At 39.0% G+C, this 14,812-nt stretch overlaps 1 protein-coding gene across 8 annotated transcripts in view; it reads left to right on the top strand.

Annotated features, from left to right (window-relative positions):
• ndrg4 (NDRG family member 4) overlaps positions 1-14,812 on the top strand; it is a 45,074-nt gene that overhangs the window by 16,479 nt on the left and 13,783 nt on the right. For 2 of the 8 annotated variants that reach the window (XM_072435254.1, XM_072435253.1), the window contains exon 1: positions 13,621-13,809. In XM_072435254.1, the coding sequence (XP_072291355.1) occupies positions 13,789-13,809 (21 nt within the window). In that variant the 5' untranslated portion in view covers positions 13,621-13,788. Of the gene's footprint in view, positions 1-3,288; positions 3,377-6,739; positions 6,923-11,133; positions 11,176-13,620; positions 13,810-14,812 lie in introns of those variants that run through there. The other 6 variants (XM_072435249.1, XM_072435248.1, XM_072435247.1 and 3 more) reach the window with 6 other exon arrangements.

Raw genomic sequence — 14,812 nt, 5'->3', positions numbered from 1 at the left:
ATAGAAACAGTGAATACACTTGTTTATCGTCCGTGATGCTTTGGGCAGTAACATTTGATCTCTTTTACAGCCTGTTTTGACCTGAACTTACATCTCCAGACATCAGTGCAGTGATTGACTTCGATAAACACAGAGACGATCAAACGGCCCGGGTTGTCTGCCTCTGTGGGTTATTTATAGAGCCAATGTGTTTAACTACCACTGGCTGTCATTAGGGATCGAGACAGGCCAAAGTCATCTGCAGCGCTCATAGACATTTGTTATACGGAAAAACAATCCAGGTGAATAAGGAAGACAGTTTTCAATCAATCTACACAGTATTTATTATTGTGAAGCCAGAATGTTTTAGTTTTTTTCACACTGGATAAATATGTTGTGATTTTTGTGATTTATTTGTGACATTCAAGGCAAATAACACTTCCATGGAGACTTGTCTTTGGATAGAAGTTTTCTGTGAGGGCGTTGGTTGTTCACCCAAGCTGTCTGTGTGCTTTTGGTTGGATCCTGAAAACACACTCTGTATCTGTTAGTTTCTGCTCAAAATATTGAGTAACGATCTCATTAGTTGCTTACAGTAGTTCTCAAGAGTTTAATGTTCACTTATGTACACAAAATATCTTTATGTTGTGAATATTTATGTTGTGAATCTCTTTTTTGACTTCCACCAATCAAACGCCCTCACGACTCGTTCGCACAGTTTCCAGAATTCCCATTTGTCCGACTTGAGCAAACAACTTGTTGCAGTGTTTATGTTTTTATAACTTGCAAAGTGATATTTATGATTTATCCGACTTCACATGAAAGTGGTAAATCTAAATATGCAAGATGAGGAAATATAAAAAGCCCCTGATAAGATCTCTAACGAATAATTTAAACCACTCCAAACAGCATTCAGGGGAAACTAGTGCAGACTAATGCAAAACGATTTCGCTACAGCTGTGTTACTTAAGCACGTGAGAGAGGATGTTTAAGTTTGGAGTGTTAAGGGAGAATGCCTGATTGGGGGATGAGAGGAGCGTCAAGATACATGTTTGGCTGGACGCCCCCCCAAAGGAAGTGTAACTGCACTTGTTACACTGCTTTTCCCAATTCCAACATTTTAAACTTAAACATAGTACTGCTATTGATGAAGAACTAGTTTTATTATTGATTAGTGTCTGGGTTTTGATTTTTCTTAACAACCGTATCATGCAATATTGCAACTGTCCTATTCCCACACTGCTAGACACACCACAAAAGATTCTCTGATGTGGGGTGTATATCAAAATAATATTCCAAATGACTGAAATGGTTTGAGACGAGCAATAACAATTTACAGAGCAATACGTGGGTAAAATTGGGATACGGATTTTATTTCTTTCAGTGAATTGTAAGAGAGCTGGGTGCTGCTGCTGTATTCACTTTGTCAGGAGATGATGATGTCCTCTGAAGGTTTTATACCAATTCTTGCCTAGAGGATGTGTCAAACTCCAGATGAAAACATTTCAGGGAGGAATATATGGCAGTCTAAAATGAGCTCCTTTTCGCTTCTCTGGTTTAGGGCTAGTTCACCATTATTATTGTAACAAATGTGTTGAAGTCCACAGTTTGCAGCTCTGTGACAGCTAAACATAAGAGCTTCCCATTCAAAACATTGGCCTAATTAAGTTGGTCTGGTGGATTCAATTTAAATTTGACAAAACCAAACCTGCAATTTCTGATAAGCTTAAAATTGTGTTCAATGTAATGTCATTGTACAGATATGGCATATTTTATGTTAGCTGAATGTTCATAGATGTACTAAGAGATGTACTTTGGTGCTAGGCCACGGAGAGAGTTGTACATAAGCAAAGCTGTTTTAAAGTCTATTCACTGAGCCACAGGAATTGTAAGTCATAAAATGTGAAATATCAATGGAAATAATGTTGCCTTGTGTGAAACAATTATTATTATTTTGTTGTTATTGCTTTTTTACATAATGTACCTATTCCGATCATGAGGCTGGTTAAGTAGTATGTGAGTATGTGGAGTATGTGGAGGCTACAATTGAAAATTAGCTTTACAACTAAAAATGGGACATTTACAGGAATGTCCATTAATGTGCAATGTCCCAAAATGTCCAAAAATAAAAAAAACAATTAAAGATAAATGTTACTCCCATAAACTGATAACTGTTAAGAAATAGTGAACATTTTCCTGGGCATAAGCATTCTCATGTTGCTTTTGTTTTAACTCTTCCTTTAAGAAGCCGAGTACGTGCGGTTTCTCTCGTCCTCCACGGTGAGGGGTTTCTGTCCTGTCACTGACACAGCCCCAGAGCCGCCCTCCAGCCCAGCAGTCCACTCTAATTACACTTTAGAAGGGGATCTTTGCTCTTTTGTCTGGGGCTTGGCGAAGACTGTGATGCTGCTCCATGCTCACTAGGCATCTCTGAAAAACAACAGGATGAAAAGCAGGTCAAAATTTAGATTTATCTTGTATTCTTGATCCAAAGTGCTTTGAGTGCCTCAAAGGTACCGGTAACGGAGACAATTTCTCTTCTGAATGCAGGAATCTGAGCTATAGTTGTGTCTAGTGAATCATTCCAAATAGTCTTCTCTTTGCCTTTTAGTGTTCTTCATGTTGGATCCCCTGGAAATACTCAACAGGTTTTCTATCCATCACTTTTTAGGCCTTGTTCTCATTCTAACATCATTGTGTGAGATTTAGGAGTGAATCGTGAATTTAATCCGCATTTTTACACTGTTTAGTAGTGGTTTTCTGTGCAAATATTTGTAATTGTGCACTTTGGGTACAGATACAGCAAATTATAGACATACTTAGAATTTATTTCATCGACTACAGCCTTACTCGAGTGGTACGGTATTAGAGAATATATATGGTTTTCCTTTCCCTGCACATCCAAAAGCACGTTTCTATTTTTCAACGTTTTACCACTACTTGAATCCAACCCATTTTAACCTCATTTAATACAACAATTTTGACTGAATGACAATAATGCTGGCGGTCAAATCTCAAAGCCAACACACGCCTGCATGTTTTTGGTCCATGAGGACCCTTGGTGTAGTGTCCGCCCTCTCCTTCTCCATGATGTCCTCTCTTTTTTTTCTTTTTAATTAAGATTAAACATGTTCTTGCTCAAATATGGAATCACATTGCGGCACTTCCGGTCTTTTGTTTTGCTGTATTTCTTCTCCAACGCCTCAGGACAATGCAAATGATAAACAGTCCATTTGCAGAAACATAGAAATGTGATGATGAATTGACTAAAGGGGTGAGTACTGATGTGTGTTGCCATGGTGATTCTAGGTTGGTGTCCAGGATGGCGGGGAAGGAGCAGCAGTTCACGGAGGAGAAGCCTCTGCTGCCGGAGCAGAGAGGAGCTGACTCGGACATGGTCAGTACAGTTTTATGTGTAATGACAGATAAATATCCAGTGTTATGTTCATCTATAGACTCTTTAAAAAGTCTTTATAACAAAAAATAACCCACAATTTTGAATTTACGTGCGTTTGATCTTCGCAAAAAGAATAATTTGTGGTAAAATTGTGTCATATAGCTGTAGAAAAAACATTATGGAGTCAAGTATTACTATTATAATCATTATGGAGTCAAGTATTACTATTATAATCTCCTTCTACTGTAAGTAAACGGATAATGTAAAATACAATAGTAAATGGCTCTGATATCACCTTGATTTATCATATTTTGTGATATTCTGAGTTAATTCCAGCTTCTTTCAATTGAAATCACATTATGTTCCATGTCACATTTGGCTTTATTCTTGAATTTAATGTTTCTGTTTAAAGACTTTCAATTGGGTTTATAGGTGCAATGTTCATTTTACAGCTCCAGTTAAGAGTAACATGTCATTACCCATTGTGGTATGATAAAAACATTTTTGAAATAATTTTAATCAATTTATATTATATTATATTATTAAGTTCAATTCAAAAGTGAATCCAGTCTATGAATATTACACAGTATACACATCATTATTAAAACCTACAGTACCTATGATAATAATTAGTAGAATAAGAATAATGTCACTGCACACTGAATATGCAGTTTGAGATTCACTTTTAATTTGACATGATTTTCTATTTTAACAATGTATATTTATTCATCCTTAATAAACATGTCCTGATGGTAACAAATGGTGATTAATTCAGAACAAACTGACTCTATCAAGGATCTTACCATGTGATGACCATGTTATTAATGCTTGATATTGTAATAAGGTGGCAAAACACACACACACACACACACCCACACCCACACACACACACACACACACACACACACGTCCAAAAAACGTTGTTTGTTTGTGTGCAGAACTGAACATGAGCAAAATAGATACAGTCTGATGCCACTGTAATTGGACCTCACATTGTTGTGTAATTTCCTGATCATGAAACTGCATTTCAGTGGCTCATTTCTTTCTCTCTTCTGTCTTGAGAATACATAAAGGACATAGTGACAATTTTGCAAACTAAAAGCCAATTTCTCCGTCGCCAGCCATAATGAAAGCCTGATTTAAGAGTCAATGTGTCGGGCATTTTACAGCCAGCTGAGGCCTTTATTGTACATTTTATTAGTATGTGACCTTATTAAGTTGAGGTGCAAGTGAAAATCAATAGACATAAACTTTACCGTCCATAAACATGTGCAATATTTTTTGCCAAGTGTCAGGTCCAATAATAAATGGATTTTCTGTTAGATTGAACATGCATTTCTGCTGTACGTTTATTGAATATCGCTGCAGGTTCATTAAAAAGAGGGCCACACTTTTTATCAACAGTTTATAATCTTAAATCCATAATTACACTGAAATAACACACTCAAAAATACAGTTGCTTCTTGATCTGCAGGTGTTTTCTCTGATGCTGTGAAACGCCTCTATTTACTTCTAATTCATGAGATATTTGAGTAAAAAGTGCATGACATAATTACTGTTTGTTAATTTACGGAAGGGTAAAGTTTATCCTCTCAATCCAGCGCTAAAACACGTCGGCACAAAGGATGCTCATTAAAGTGAGAGAGTCTAGTGGAGGAGAGCAGCGCAGAATCGAGCTGTGGGTGGTTACATAAAGGCCACTTGTTCCAGTCTCCAGTTGTACCCAAGCAACAGGTTGTGTCTGATTCAGGGGCCCTCAGCACCGTAGCGATGGAAACGCTGGAGACAAGCCAAGGGCATGATGGGAAAGCACAAGATTTATCACTGAAGAACATTATATTAAAGACTTCAACTTTTCAACAGTCCATTCAAAGGGTTTATTATGAGGCGGCAGCGTGATATGAAAGACAGAAAGATGAATGGAACAGTGTTAATTGTAGGGTATATATTCTTGTTTAATTTTTGTGAGATATAATGTTTGCTCAATTGTGTAATATTTATGTAATATAATTAAATATATTCTAAGTCAAATATACTACACCCCATAATAATTTAAAGATAAATAGGCTATCTGCAAAATTAGTTTTTAAACTGGCTTTTATGTACTCTTTTAAGTTTGTGTTTTGTCTTTGTAGGGCTGAATGTTCCAAAATAAAAAATAAATCATTTTAGTATGACATTGCACTGGATATGCCTCAGGTTGTATAATGCATTGTCAAAAGAGCAAGCCAATTTCACCATGAATGCTCGTTGCTCTGCTAAAGTAGTTAGCGGTATCTAAATATTTAATGTGTAGGATGGTGTTAAAATAATTCACTGGCGCTGTCTAAAGTGTTACTGTAAAACATCTTAAATGAGGGGAGGCTTTCTATTAAAGGAACGTAGAACAAATCATGTAAACAAGATGAAGTAAGACTCCTTTCCTTTCCGGTCACTATGTCCTTTTATGTCATATCGAGCCTGTTTAACACCTAATATTTTCAGTGGATTGACATGTGTGGATTAGATTGAGATCGATAACAATGATCTTTCAAGTGCTATACCTATGATTTGTTTTGTCAAATGTAGAGCGAGACATACATTTCCAAGATTTTCAGGTCTGATCAAGGGCTCTGATCTGAAACGTCACTTGTGGTGCAATTACTGATGATTTAATTTGGGAGATCCAAAGAACTGCTGTGCTTATTTCTCTTGCTTCTTTCAAATGGCTTTGTCACTGCATAAATGTGTATGTGCTTAGATACACTTTACCAACAATGCTCTTGTCTCCATATTCCTGTCTGCCACAATTAAGACTTAAAGTGGCAAAACCTTCAGGTTTTACAAACTGTTCATGAAACTCAGAGAAAAGTTGACATATAAAAATGGTTCTACTTCAACAATTTTCTACACACAGAATAATGTTGTTCCTCAGAATATATATTTTCTTATATGTGGATATTTGAGACACACTAATTCCATGCACCTACATTAGGGTTGCAACGACTAATCAGAATTAAATGTGACTACAGTTATTGTAATAATCCATTGATTTCATGAGCTTTACACATTTTCTGATAAAAGCGTTGTTTGTAAAATTAAGGTGCTACAAATGAAAAAAAAAAAATGTCACTGATGTTGACTATTGAATAAATCCTTAGTTGCAGCCCTAAAACTGTAAGCGTATTGTCTAATACTATGTACTGATGTTAATGCTCTTATCAAAGTTTCTATAACAGTTTCCAGTCTTCCTTTGCAACCAAATCCAGTCTCAGAGCTTTTGCAAACAGAACTCGTGTGTGAGTCCATGTTGCTTTCTGTTGCTTTCTGTTGCTACTCTGCTCCCAATAACCGCCTTGTTGTGCTTCATGTTCCACGTCGCAGACAGAAAAAGGAGAGGATGCATCGGGGGCCCCAGTGCGCCCCAGCCCTGAGCCCCTAAACCCCCCTCCCCCCAGCCGCCCCACTCACCGCTGGCATGCCTTCGCACGGCACTGGCTCCGCCAGACCCGAAGTCGGACCAGTGGGCCTGCCCCGGTAACTACAGAAACCAGCGCCTCACTAACAGTACTAATGCTTTCTCTGATCTCTGATGACACTGTGTGACCTCCTCACCAAGCCAGGCACAGTAGTTAACTTAACACACCAGTTACCTGCGTTTGAGTCTGAAAGTTCCAACAAGAAAACAATGTAGCATCTTCAAAAGTGTAACCAGTATACTGGTATACTATGTCACACTGTATACTGGTATACTGTGTATACACTGTATACCAGTATACAGTATACCAGTATACTGTGTATACACTGTATACTGGTATACTGTGTATACACTGTATACCAGTATACAGTATACCAGTATACTGTGTATACACTGTATACTGGTATACTGTGTATACACTGTATACCAGTATACAGTATACCAGTATACAGTGTATACACTGTATACTGGTATACTGTGTATACACAGTATACCAGTATACAGTATACCAGTATACTGTGTATACACTGTATACTGGTATACTGTGTATACACAGTATACCAGTATACTGTGTATACACAGTATATGTGCTATTCAGGCAAAAAGACAACTAAACAACACTCCAAAAGTTCATCTGTAACTGCCAGAGGACACTTGTCAAGACTCTGGTAACAGGAAAAACAATTCCAAACTAGAGATTTGTCCAATCAAACGTCCACACGCTCAGACTTAATCATCTCTGATCCTCAGGACAACATTAGTTCACTTGAGAGCAGATGCGTTTTTGTGCCTTTCAGAACAAAAGCCCCAAATCTAGGACAAATACACAGTGAGGGACTTCAAACACAGCTTTTAATACATGGAGATACATATCTGTGTGCTGAGGGCAGAGACTGACATATAACGTTTTGTCACATTTTCCACAACACATTGATGACCTTCACTTCTCTTACGAGCTTTGATTTTTTTGGGTGAATATCGACTCTGACAAAATCGCTGCGTCACTGCTCCACATTTGCTGGGATAATCAGAATAACTGCGCCACCTGCTGGTCCGACCAGTGCATAGCGCCCCTGCTCCATTCACAACATGAACCTTCTGCATGAACGCTCTGCAAAACAAACTGCCCCTTCACTTCAGTGTACACAGAGGAAACGAGTTTGCATCATATAATAATAATAATAATAAATATAGCCGCAAGCGGCAATGATCGGCCCTCGCCACGCCGCCGCCACACCGCCGCCACGCCGCAAGAGGAGGGGGCGCTAACGCGCCCCAATTGTCTTTTTATTACGCCTACTGCTGAATCTGTGACGCTGTCACATCTTCTCCCCTTTGTTTTACCATCAAAAAGCTATTTTATTTTGAATGCTTGGCAAAATGTGCGGCTTTGCCGCACAGACACCGTGACTCTTTGAATGAAAATGTGGATAACTTTTGATGGTCCTGAAGATGAGTCTCACCAAATTTCAGGTTAATAGGGCTGACGCCCTGAGGGGGAGGAGTTTGTGAAAGTCTAAAGTGTAAACATGTTCTGGCGATTTCCCCATTGGAATAACATGAAAGGTTTCGGTCATCGTTACGGCAACGCCATAACAATTATGACATGGGTCTCATTGACTTTTTTGATGGGGATGCCAAAATTGAGTTGTGTGTCAAATTTCATATAATTTCGCAAAACTAAACATTTAACCTCCATATAAAATCTGTAGGGGGCGCTGTGGCGCCAAATGAATTTATTTCACTTCAAGTAGGTTTAGGGCAAAGAGTTTAACAACTGATTCTAATTTGACGCAATTCGGACTTTATCTGCGCAAACGGCAGAAATTTAAAATATGGGAGATTTCTGAAATTCTAGCTACAGTTTGCGGCTTCGCCACACAGAGACCGTGAGAGGTATCAATGTAATTTGGATAACTTTTGATGTCCCACTCCTCAGTAGCATTTTCACCAAATTTCAGCTTTTTAGGGCCAACGCCCTGGGAGGAGTTCGTAAAAGTACGACGTTTGGAAAAACTCCGAAGCTCGCGCTTTCCTACCTCATGGTGTGGGTCCCTGGTCACTGAAGGGTACTTTCGTTAATTTTGAGTGGGCTCCGCCCACTTTGTGTTTTTGGCCCTCTATACAGTTATAATGTTGAATTTTTGCATAACATGCTTATATGCACGGAACATGCAAGACATGGGGAACGTATTCGTGAGCTACTTAGCGCAAATGAGTGCTTTATATGGGGATGACGACCGCTTCGCGGTCGTCATCCCAATGTAAAGTGCTCGTTTAGTGCGAACTTTTGCACGGGCTTTGCCCGTTTACAACGGTAATGTTCCATTTTCCTACAACTAATTAGTATGCACGGGGCGTGCATGAGTGGAGGAGTGCGTTAGTGAGTGTTTGGAAGTGGGCGAGCGCTTCGCGCTCGATTTCGTGCGCACTACGTGCGCACTTTCGCAGCCGTGCTTCGCACGGCCTTACGAGATTAATAGGCCTCTCGCCAGCTTGTGGCGCTCGGGCCTAATAATAATAATAATAATAATAATAATAATAATAAAAATAATATATGGTCATAGTCATATACTGTCCCACAGTGGGCATTAGCTGGTAGCTTCTGACAGTAATCCTGGATTATGAATCTGAAGTGAATAACTTTTCTAATAACAATTCTACATAGATACGATAAACATAGCTAGAGTTAACCTGGTCCTCAACCCTCGGTTATTAGAAAATACCCTTGTTTAATACATATTAAATAAAGCATTGACACTGCGCACCTCCCCTGGTTGTGTCCCCTGGTTGTGTCCCCTGGTTCAGTCTTGTCCTGTCTGGTTCAGTCTCTCGTGCTTCACTCTGATTTGTTTGACTTTTCCTTCACTCTTAATCTCATTCTAATCCTGTCACATTTCTTGCAGTATCCTCATATGAACCATGACACATATTTGCATGTTTCTAGCTCTGTGTAAAGTTAGAGCAGTTTTTACCACATCTGCATGTCCTCATTTGAACTGAAGCCCTGTTGATGCTCTGCTCACGAGCCTGGAGGTCTTTATGCATTTGGAATACTTCCCTTGTATTTGTTGTGGCTCCACCTTGTGGAGGCAAATTGAAAAGTTTCCATTTCTCCATATTTGGTCACGCAATTTAGATTACAATAAATACACCATATACAAAATCAAGTATATATGATTGGTCAAATGGTTATCACACGATTTCTGTAAACACAGAATCAGAAAAGCTTTTTTGCCAAACTGAGAATGTTTTTTGACAAATTACTTTTCAATTATAACTTTGAAATAATACAAGCTGCAAGACAAGACTATTCCTTTTGAGCATAAAGTAAATAGACGTTCTAGTCAAAATGATTTAACTGCACACAGTGGTGTCTTTACGCTGTATTCTCTCAGTTCTCTTCCATGGGAGAATACAGCAGATTCCTCCTGAGGCAGGAGCATCAACATTGAGCTGTTTCCAGTCTTTCTGACCACAAAGTGTCAAGGATCCAGCTGTCACTCTGAAGGCAGCTGGTCTTCGCTCTGTGCAGTGTTCTTCTGTGAGACTGGATCACCACTGTCTCCTCTTCTTTATGTGCTCATGACACTGTCCTGTAATAATGGTGCCATCAAGGAGCTCTCACTGTGGTGGTGTTTCCCATTTGTTGTGTAAACCATGGCCTTACAGCTGGAGGCACTGCAGACACACACAGACACACTTCATATTAGACGTGTGAAGATATCTATCAGTAATAATTGCATAATTAGCAAAATTGGCACAATAAGTCATGTCTCTACCAACCAATGAGATGGTTGAAGGTTCATATTTCACTCTGTTGTTATTTCCCGGGGAGAGAGAGTGGCAATTCTTCAAAAATCCAATCGTGATCTAATCCTGTGACAGTATGTTATTATAATGAGATCGTCTTATAGTGACTCAGTGCGTTTCTGTTGAAAGCTACTTTTTGTTCAAACAGACACTTTTCCCCACCCACTTCTCCTATTGGTCAGCCTTCTCCTATAATTAAGAAACAGGTGGATTTAACCAATCACAGAGAAGTGTGAACTCTCAGAAGCAGCATGTAACATTTGTTACCCTTTAATGACAGATGAAAATATACTAATTTCATGAATTGTGATCAAATTCTCTATAATTATAGTGATAATATGTTTTAGCCTCCTCTTTGTTGAAATGTGTCTGTGCCCAGTCTGTGCACAAGTATCTGCAGCAGCAGCGGAGGCACTCTGTAACATGTGACATTTATCAGGAACATTCCCATTCTGTTGTCAGTTTGACTGTTTTACTGTTATCTCAGCAGGAGCTTTGTGAGCAGCTGATGCCACCCGGAGACTGGAAGGTAAGACTGCTCATCACTTTGTTTTACCTCTTGTCCTTTATCAGCTCCAGACTTCTGTATACAGTGTGTAATCTGCAGCGAATAATGATGTTGATGCAGTGTCTGGTGTCGACGTGTTTTTATTAACACATTCTTTATCTTTCTGATGTGATATTATGAAAAGAGATCATGCTCCTGTGGCAGACGTCCTGGTGCTAAAACACCAACAGTTCACTTATTGCCTTTGTTATGGATCAAAGTTTCTGTGATGACTATATTATATATTTCTTAGTCGCAAAGTAATGTATCCCGTTGTGAAGTTTGCAGTTGGTTGGTCAGTTTTGTTTGCAGAATTAATGGCACAATGTGATGATATTTTTGTTTTTATTTTGCATTACATTTAACAGTTCACTAGCCCATTTCCTGAAGATTGTGTTGAGCTGGTCTATCTCTGTGGCAGAATCAAATGTGGAAACTAAATTGTAGCTGGAGCAGAGTTGTGTTGAAACAAAGTCTGTTGACGTGGAAAGAGTATTTTGTAGAAATGTCAAAAATTAAGAAACAATTTGACATAGTACGTATCACTCATGTAACTCATAATGTAGCATATCAAACCACATGACAACCAATGTTCCATTTTAAAGTAGAACAAAATTATTGTTGCTTTTTAAATGTGTGTTGTGTCTGACGCCTATGGACTAATTGGACGGGCACGTGCTTCCGTATCCAAGGGAACAGATGTGTCAGTGATTAAGGGTCATTGTCTGGGTTTTGCTCCTTCCATCACACCTAAAGCTCATGGGACAAGCTCCATTTTTTCACAATTACTGAGAACCATAATTGTAATAAACTCGTTAGTGACTTCTCTTTCACACATCTCGAACATCGGTTTGATTGGTAGAGTCAGTCCATTCAAACGTCTTATTAACATTTTGATATATTTACAGTTGGATTTGTGTTGCTTGATTTGATGACAGATAATCGTCCATTTTTGCTTTTACTTTATTTAACTTCACTCTGGTTTATATTGTAAACACTTGATAGAATGGTCTTGGTATTTTATAGTTTCAATAAAATTAAAGTTGCACTGTGTAAAACGTTATTGACACAAGATTCAGACTGGATGTAAGCTCATTCGAGGTGGCATGCTGGACGAGGTTAAAACACCATAAGGTTCTTTTAAACACACTGAAAAACAAATGAGCCGATCAAACAACCTTTTGTCTTGACTTTACGATGCGACTCCTATAACCACGTATGCTGTGATAGTGGCCGTACTCGCCTCACATTCAGGCTGTGTGTTTAAAGATGAGCAAGTTTAGCTTAGTCTGCATTCAGCGCTAATCTGTAGAGAAGAGAGAGTTGGCAGCTCAGTGGCCGTAGTGGCGTAGTGGGCTTTACGGAGAGACACTATTGAGTCAACAGGAAGAGAGGATGCATAGGCAGAGAAAAGGCCCAAAAGAGTGAACAAAACTGAACATCACTGAGTGCGACTGTTGAGAGAGAGAGAGAGAGAGAGAGAGAGAGAGCTCTGGCTCCATCACACCACACCGAGCCTGCACGTATACTGTGTCCTGCAACGCTCCGCTTCATGCACCACGGCTGTTATTATTCTTTCTGTTATCGCAGCGTGTTGGTAAATGGAAAAGATATTGTCATCAGGAAAAAATTGCAAACATTTTGTTAACGTTCAATTCTCATATTTGTCTGATAATTAAGTAAGTAAACGTTATTTGTAAAGCGTATAAAATAATAAAATGTAAAACAAGATGAAGACACATTTTAGAAGCTGATCCAGTGAAGTTAAAATGCTTGTTTGAAAAGGTGAGATTTTAGATGCTTTTCAAAAACATCCACAGAATTTACAGTTTGAGTCCAACTAAAACTAACTAATAAGTTTAAAACATTTTTGTTGGATTGACATATGGTTTGTTATCCCTCAGCCCTAAGGTAAGCTAGATTTGCTGTGATACTATGTTTTACTTGGACATGTAGCTCAAAAAATACAATACAAGATTCTATTAGTTACAAAAGGCAAATGGAATAGTTAAAAAAATGAATAAAACCCTGAATTTTAATTGTTCCAATAATAATATCAGCAAAGATTTACCAAACTAGGTAAATAAGCCATTGTCAAATCTGTTCTCACTTTACAACAAGTAACACTTTTTTCCTTGCAATATATAGAGTGGGATCAAATATTTCAGTATTCATAAAATAATGATGTTTATTGATTATAAAGCAATCTAAAAAGAACTGACTGGAGTTAGGTCTGTTTTTGTGGCCTGATTAAGTCAACCGCAGGGGCACAACGAGGTGGTGCTGATGAGAGCAGCCGTCTACTGCCTCCAGACTGACACGATCATTGCCCAGTCAGATGCGGGGGAGGCTTCACTGTCGGCCAATGGCACGCCTTGTTTCCTAGAGGGGGTGGAGGGAGGGGGAGCGCTGTGCCTTCATAAGCAGCAGGCGTGCACCGGCAGATAGACAAAGGCTCAGTAGCAGTATCCTCTCTGCCTTGCCGCGAGTTGTACCCTAGGACCTAGTCGCCTCAGAACGGAGAGAGGCCTGGCTGCCACTCGTCGCACGTCTGCTCCCGATTCCTCAGCTCCCCGTAGTCCGCCTGCCGAAAACATGCCCGAGTGCTGGGACGGGGTGAGTGCTGTCATTGTCTGAGCACACTGCACATTTGATGCCAGTCTTTGCTGATGCAGCTGTTGATGCTCATGTTGATTCTTTAATCTATGCAACGTCATGGCTTTAGTGTGAGCAAAAGATGATAGTAATTAACACTTAATGTTATTTATCCTCTCAGTGCCGGTAGTGCAACTGTCCCATATCTTTTACTATCAGATGGAAAGATATTTCTTTGAAACAAGATTTGGAAAAAACACAAACAAAAAACATTGTACAGTAGATTTGTAGAATACATTTCATTTTTCAAATTTGGTGCAACAGAAATGATTAATACATTTTGAATTTACTGCAGGACATTTGTCACAATGTAGTTTTGAATATCTTTATACCAATGCATTTACTGTACTTTGAATGCAGAATAATGTCTTTTTCATTTCCTTGTTTTGCATTGTCATGTGTTTGATCTAATATATTGGTCATACAAGAAGAAGGTGCGGTGTAAGACGGATAAAGGGGCATTGTGCGACTGCCCCACTGACACACTTAAACACTATGGATGCTGAGCAATGCACAGATGCTCACTCTGCTGCAGATAAGCATGCTACAGCACTAGTGTGACTGTGTGAACAGGAAGTCTAAACTACGCCATGTCATCCATTTTGACTACCTGGTGAACAGATATGCCAAAAGTACACGCAGCAAAATGACGCAGATGAAATTTTAAGATTGAACTTGATTATAAAAGAGAAGCTTCAGAATGTGTCAATCAGCATGCTTTAGGTTTTATTATTGCAGTTCTGAAACAAACTGTGGCCAAAGCCTTTGTAACTGACTCAAATTATCAAGCTGATTGGACTGATGTTGGGGCAGAAACTGAGAGATTACCAGTGGATTAACACATTACTTTGGTGTGCTGTGTCTTTGTTTGCAGTGAGTGGGGGTTTCAGCTTTTGGCTGTAGCTGTTTCTATTATAAGCCTATAATGGTATAGTGTTACACTGATAAGATGCTGCAGTGGAAA

Source organism: Eucyclogobius newberryi, unplaced genomic scaffold, assembly GCF_026437365.1.
Source record: "Eucyclogobius newberryi isolate DKJ021-1_F unplaced genomic scaffold, fEucNew1.0.hap1 SCAF_7, whole genome shotgun sequence".
In the NCBI taxonomy this organism is placed as follows: Eukaryota; Metazoa; Chordata; class Actinopteri; order Gobiiformes; family Gobiidae; genus Eucyclogobius; species Eucyclogobius newberryi.
This window is presented reverse-complemented; position numbering and strand designations above follow the sequence as displayed.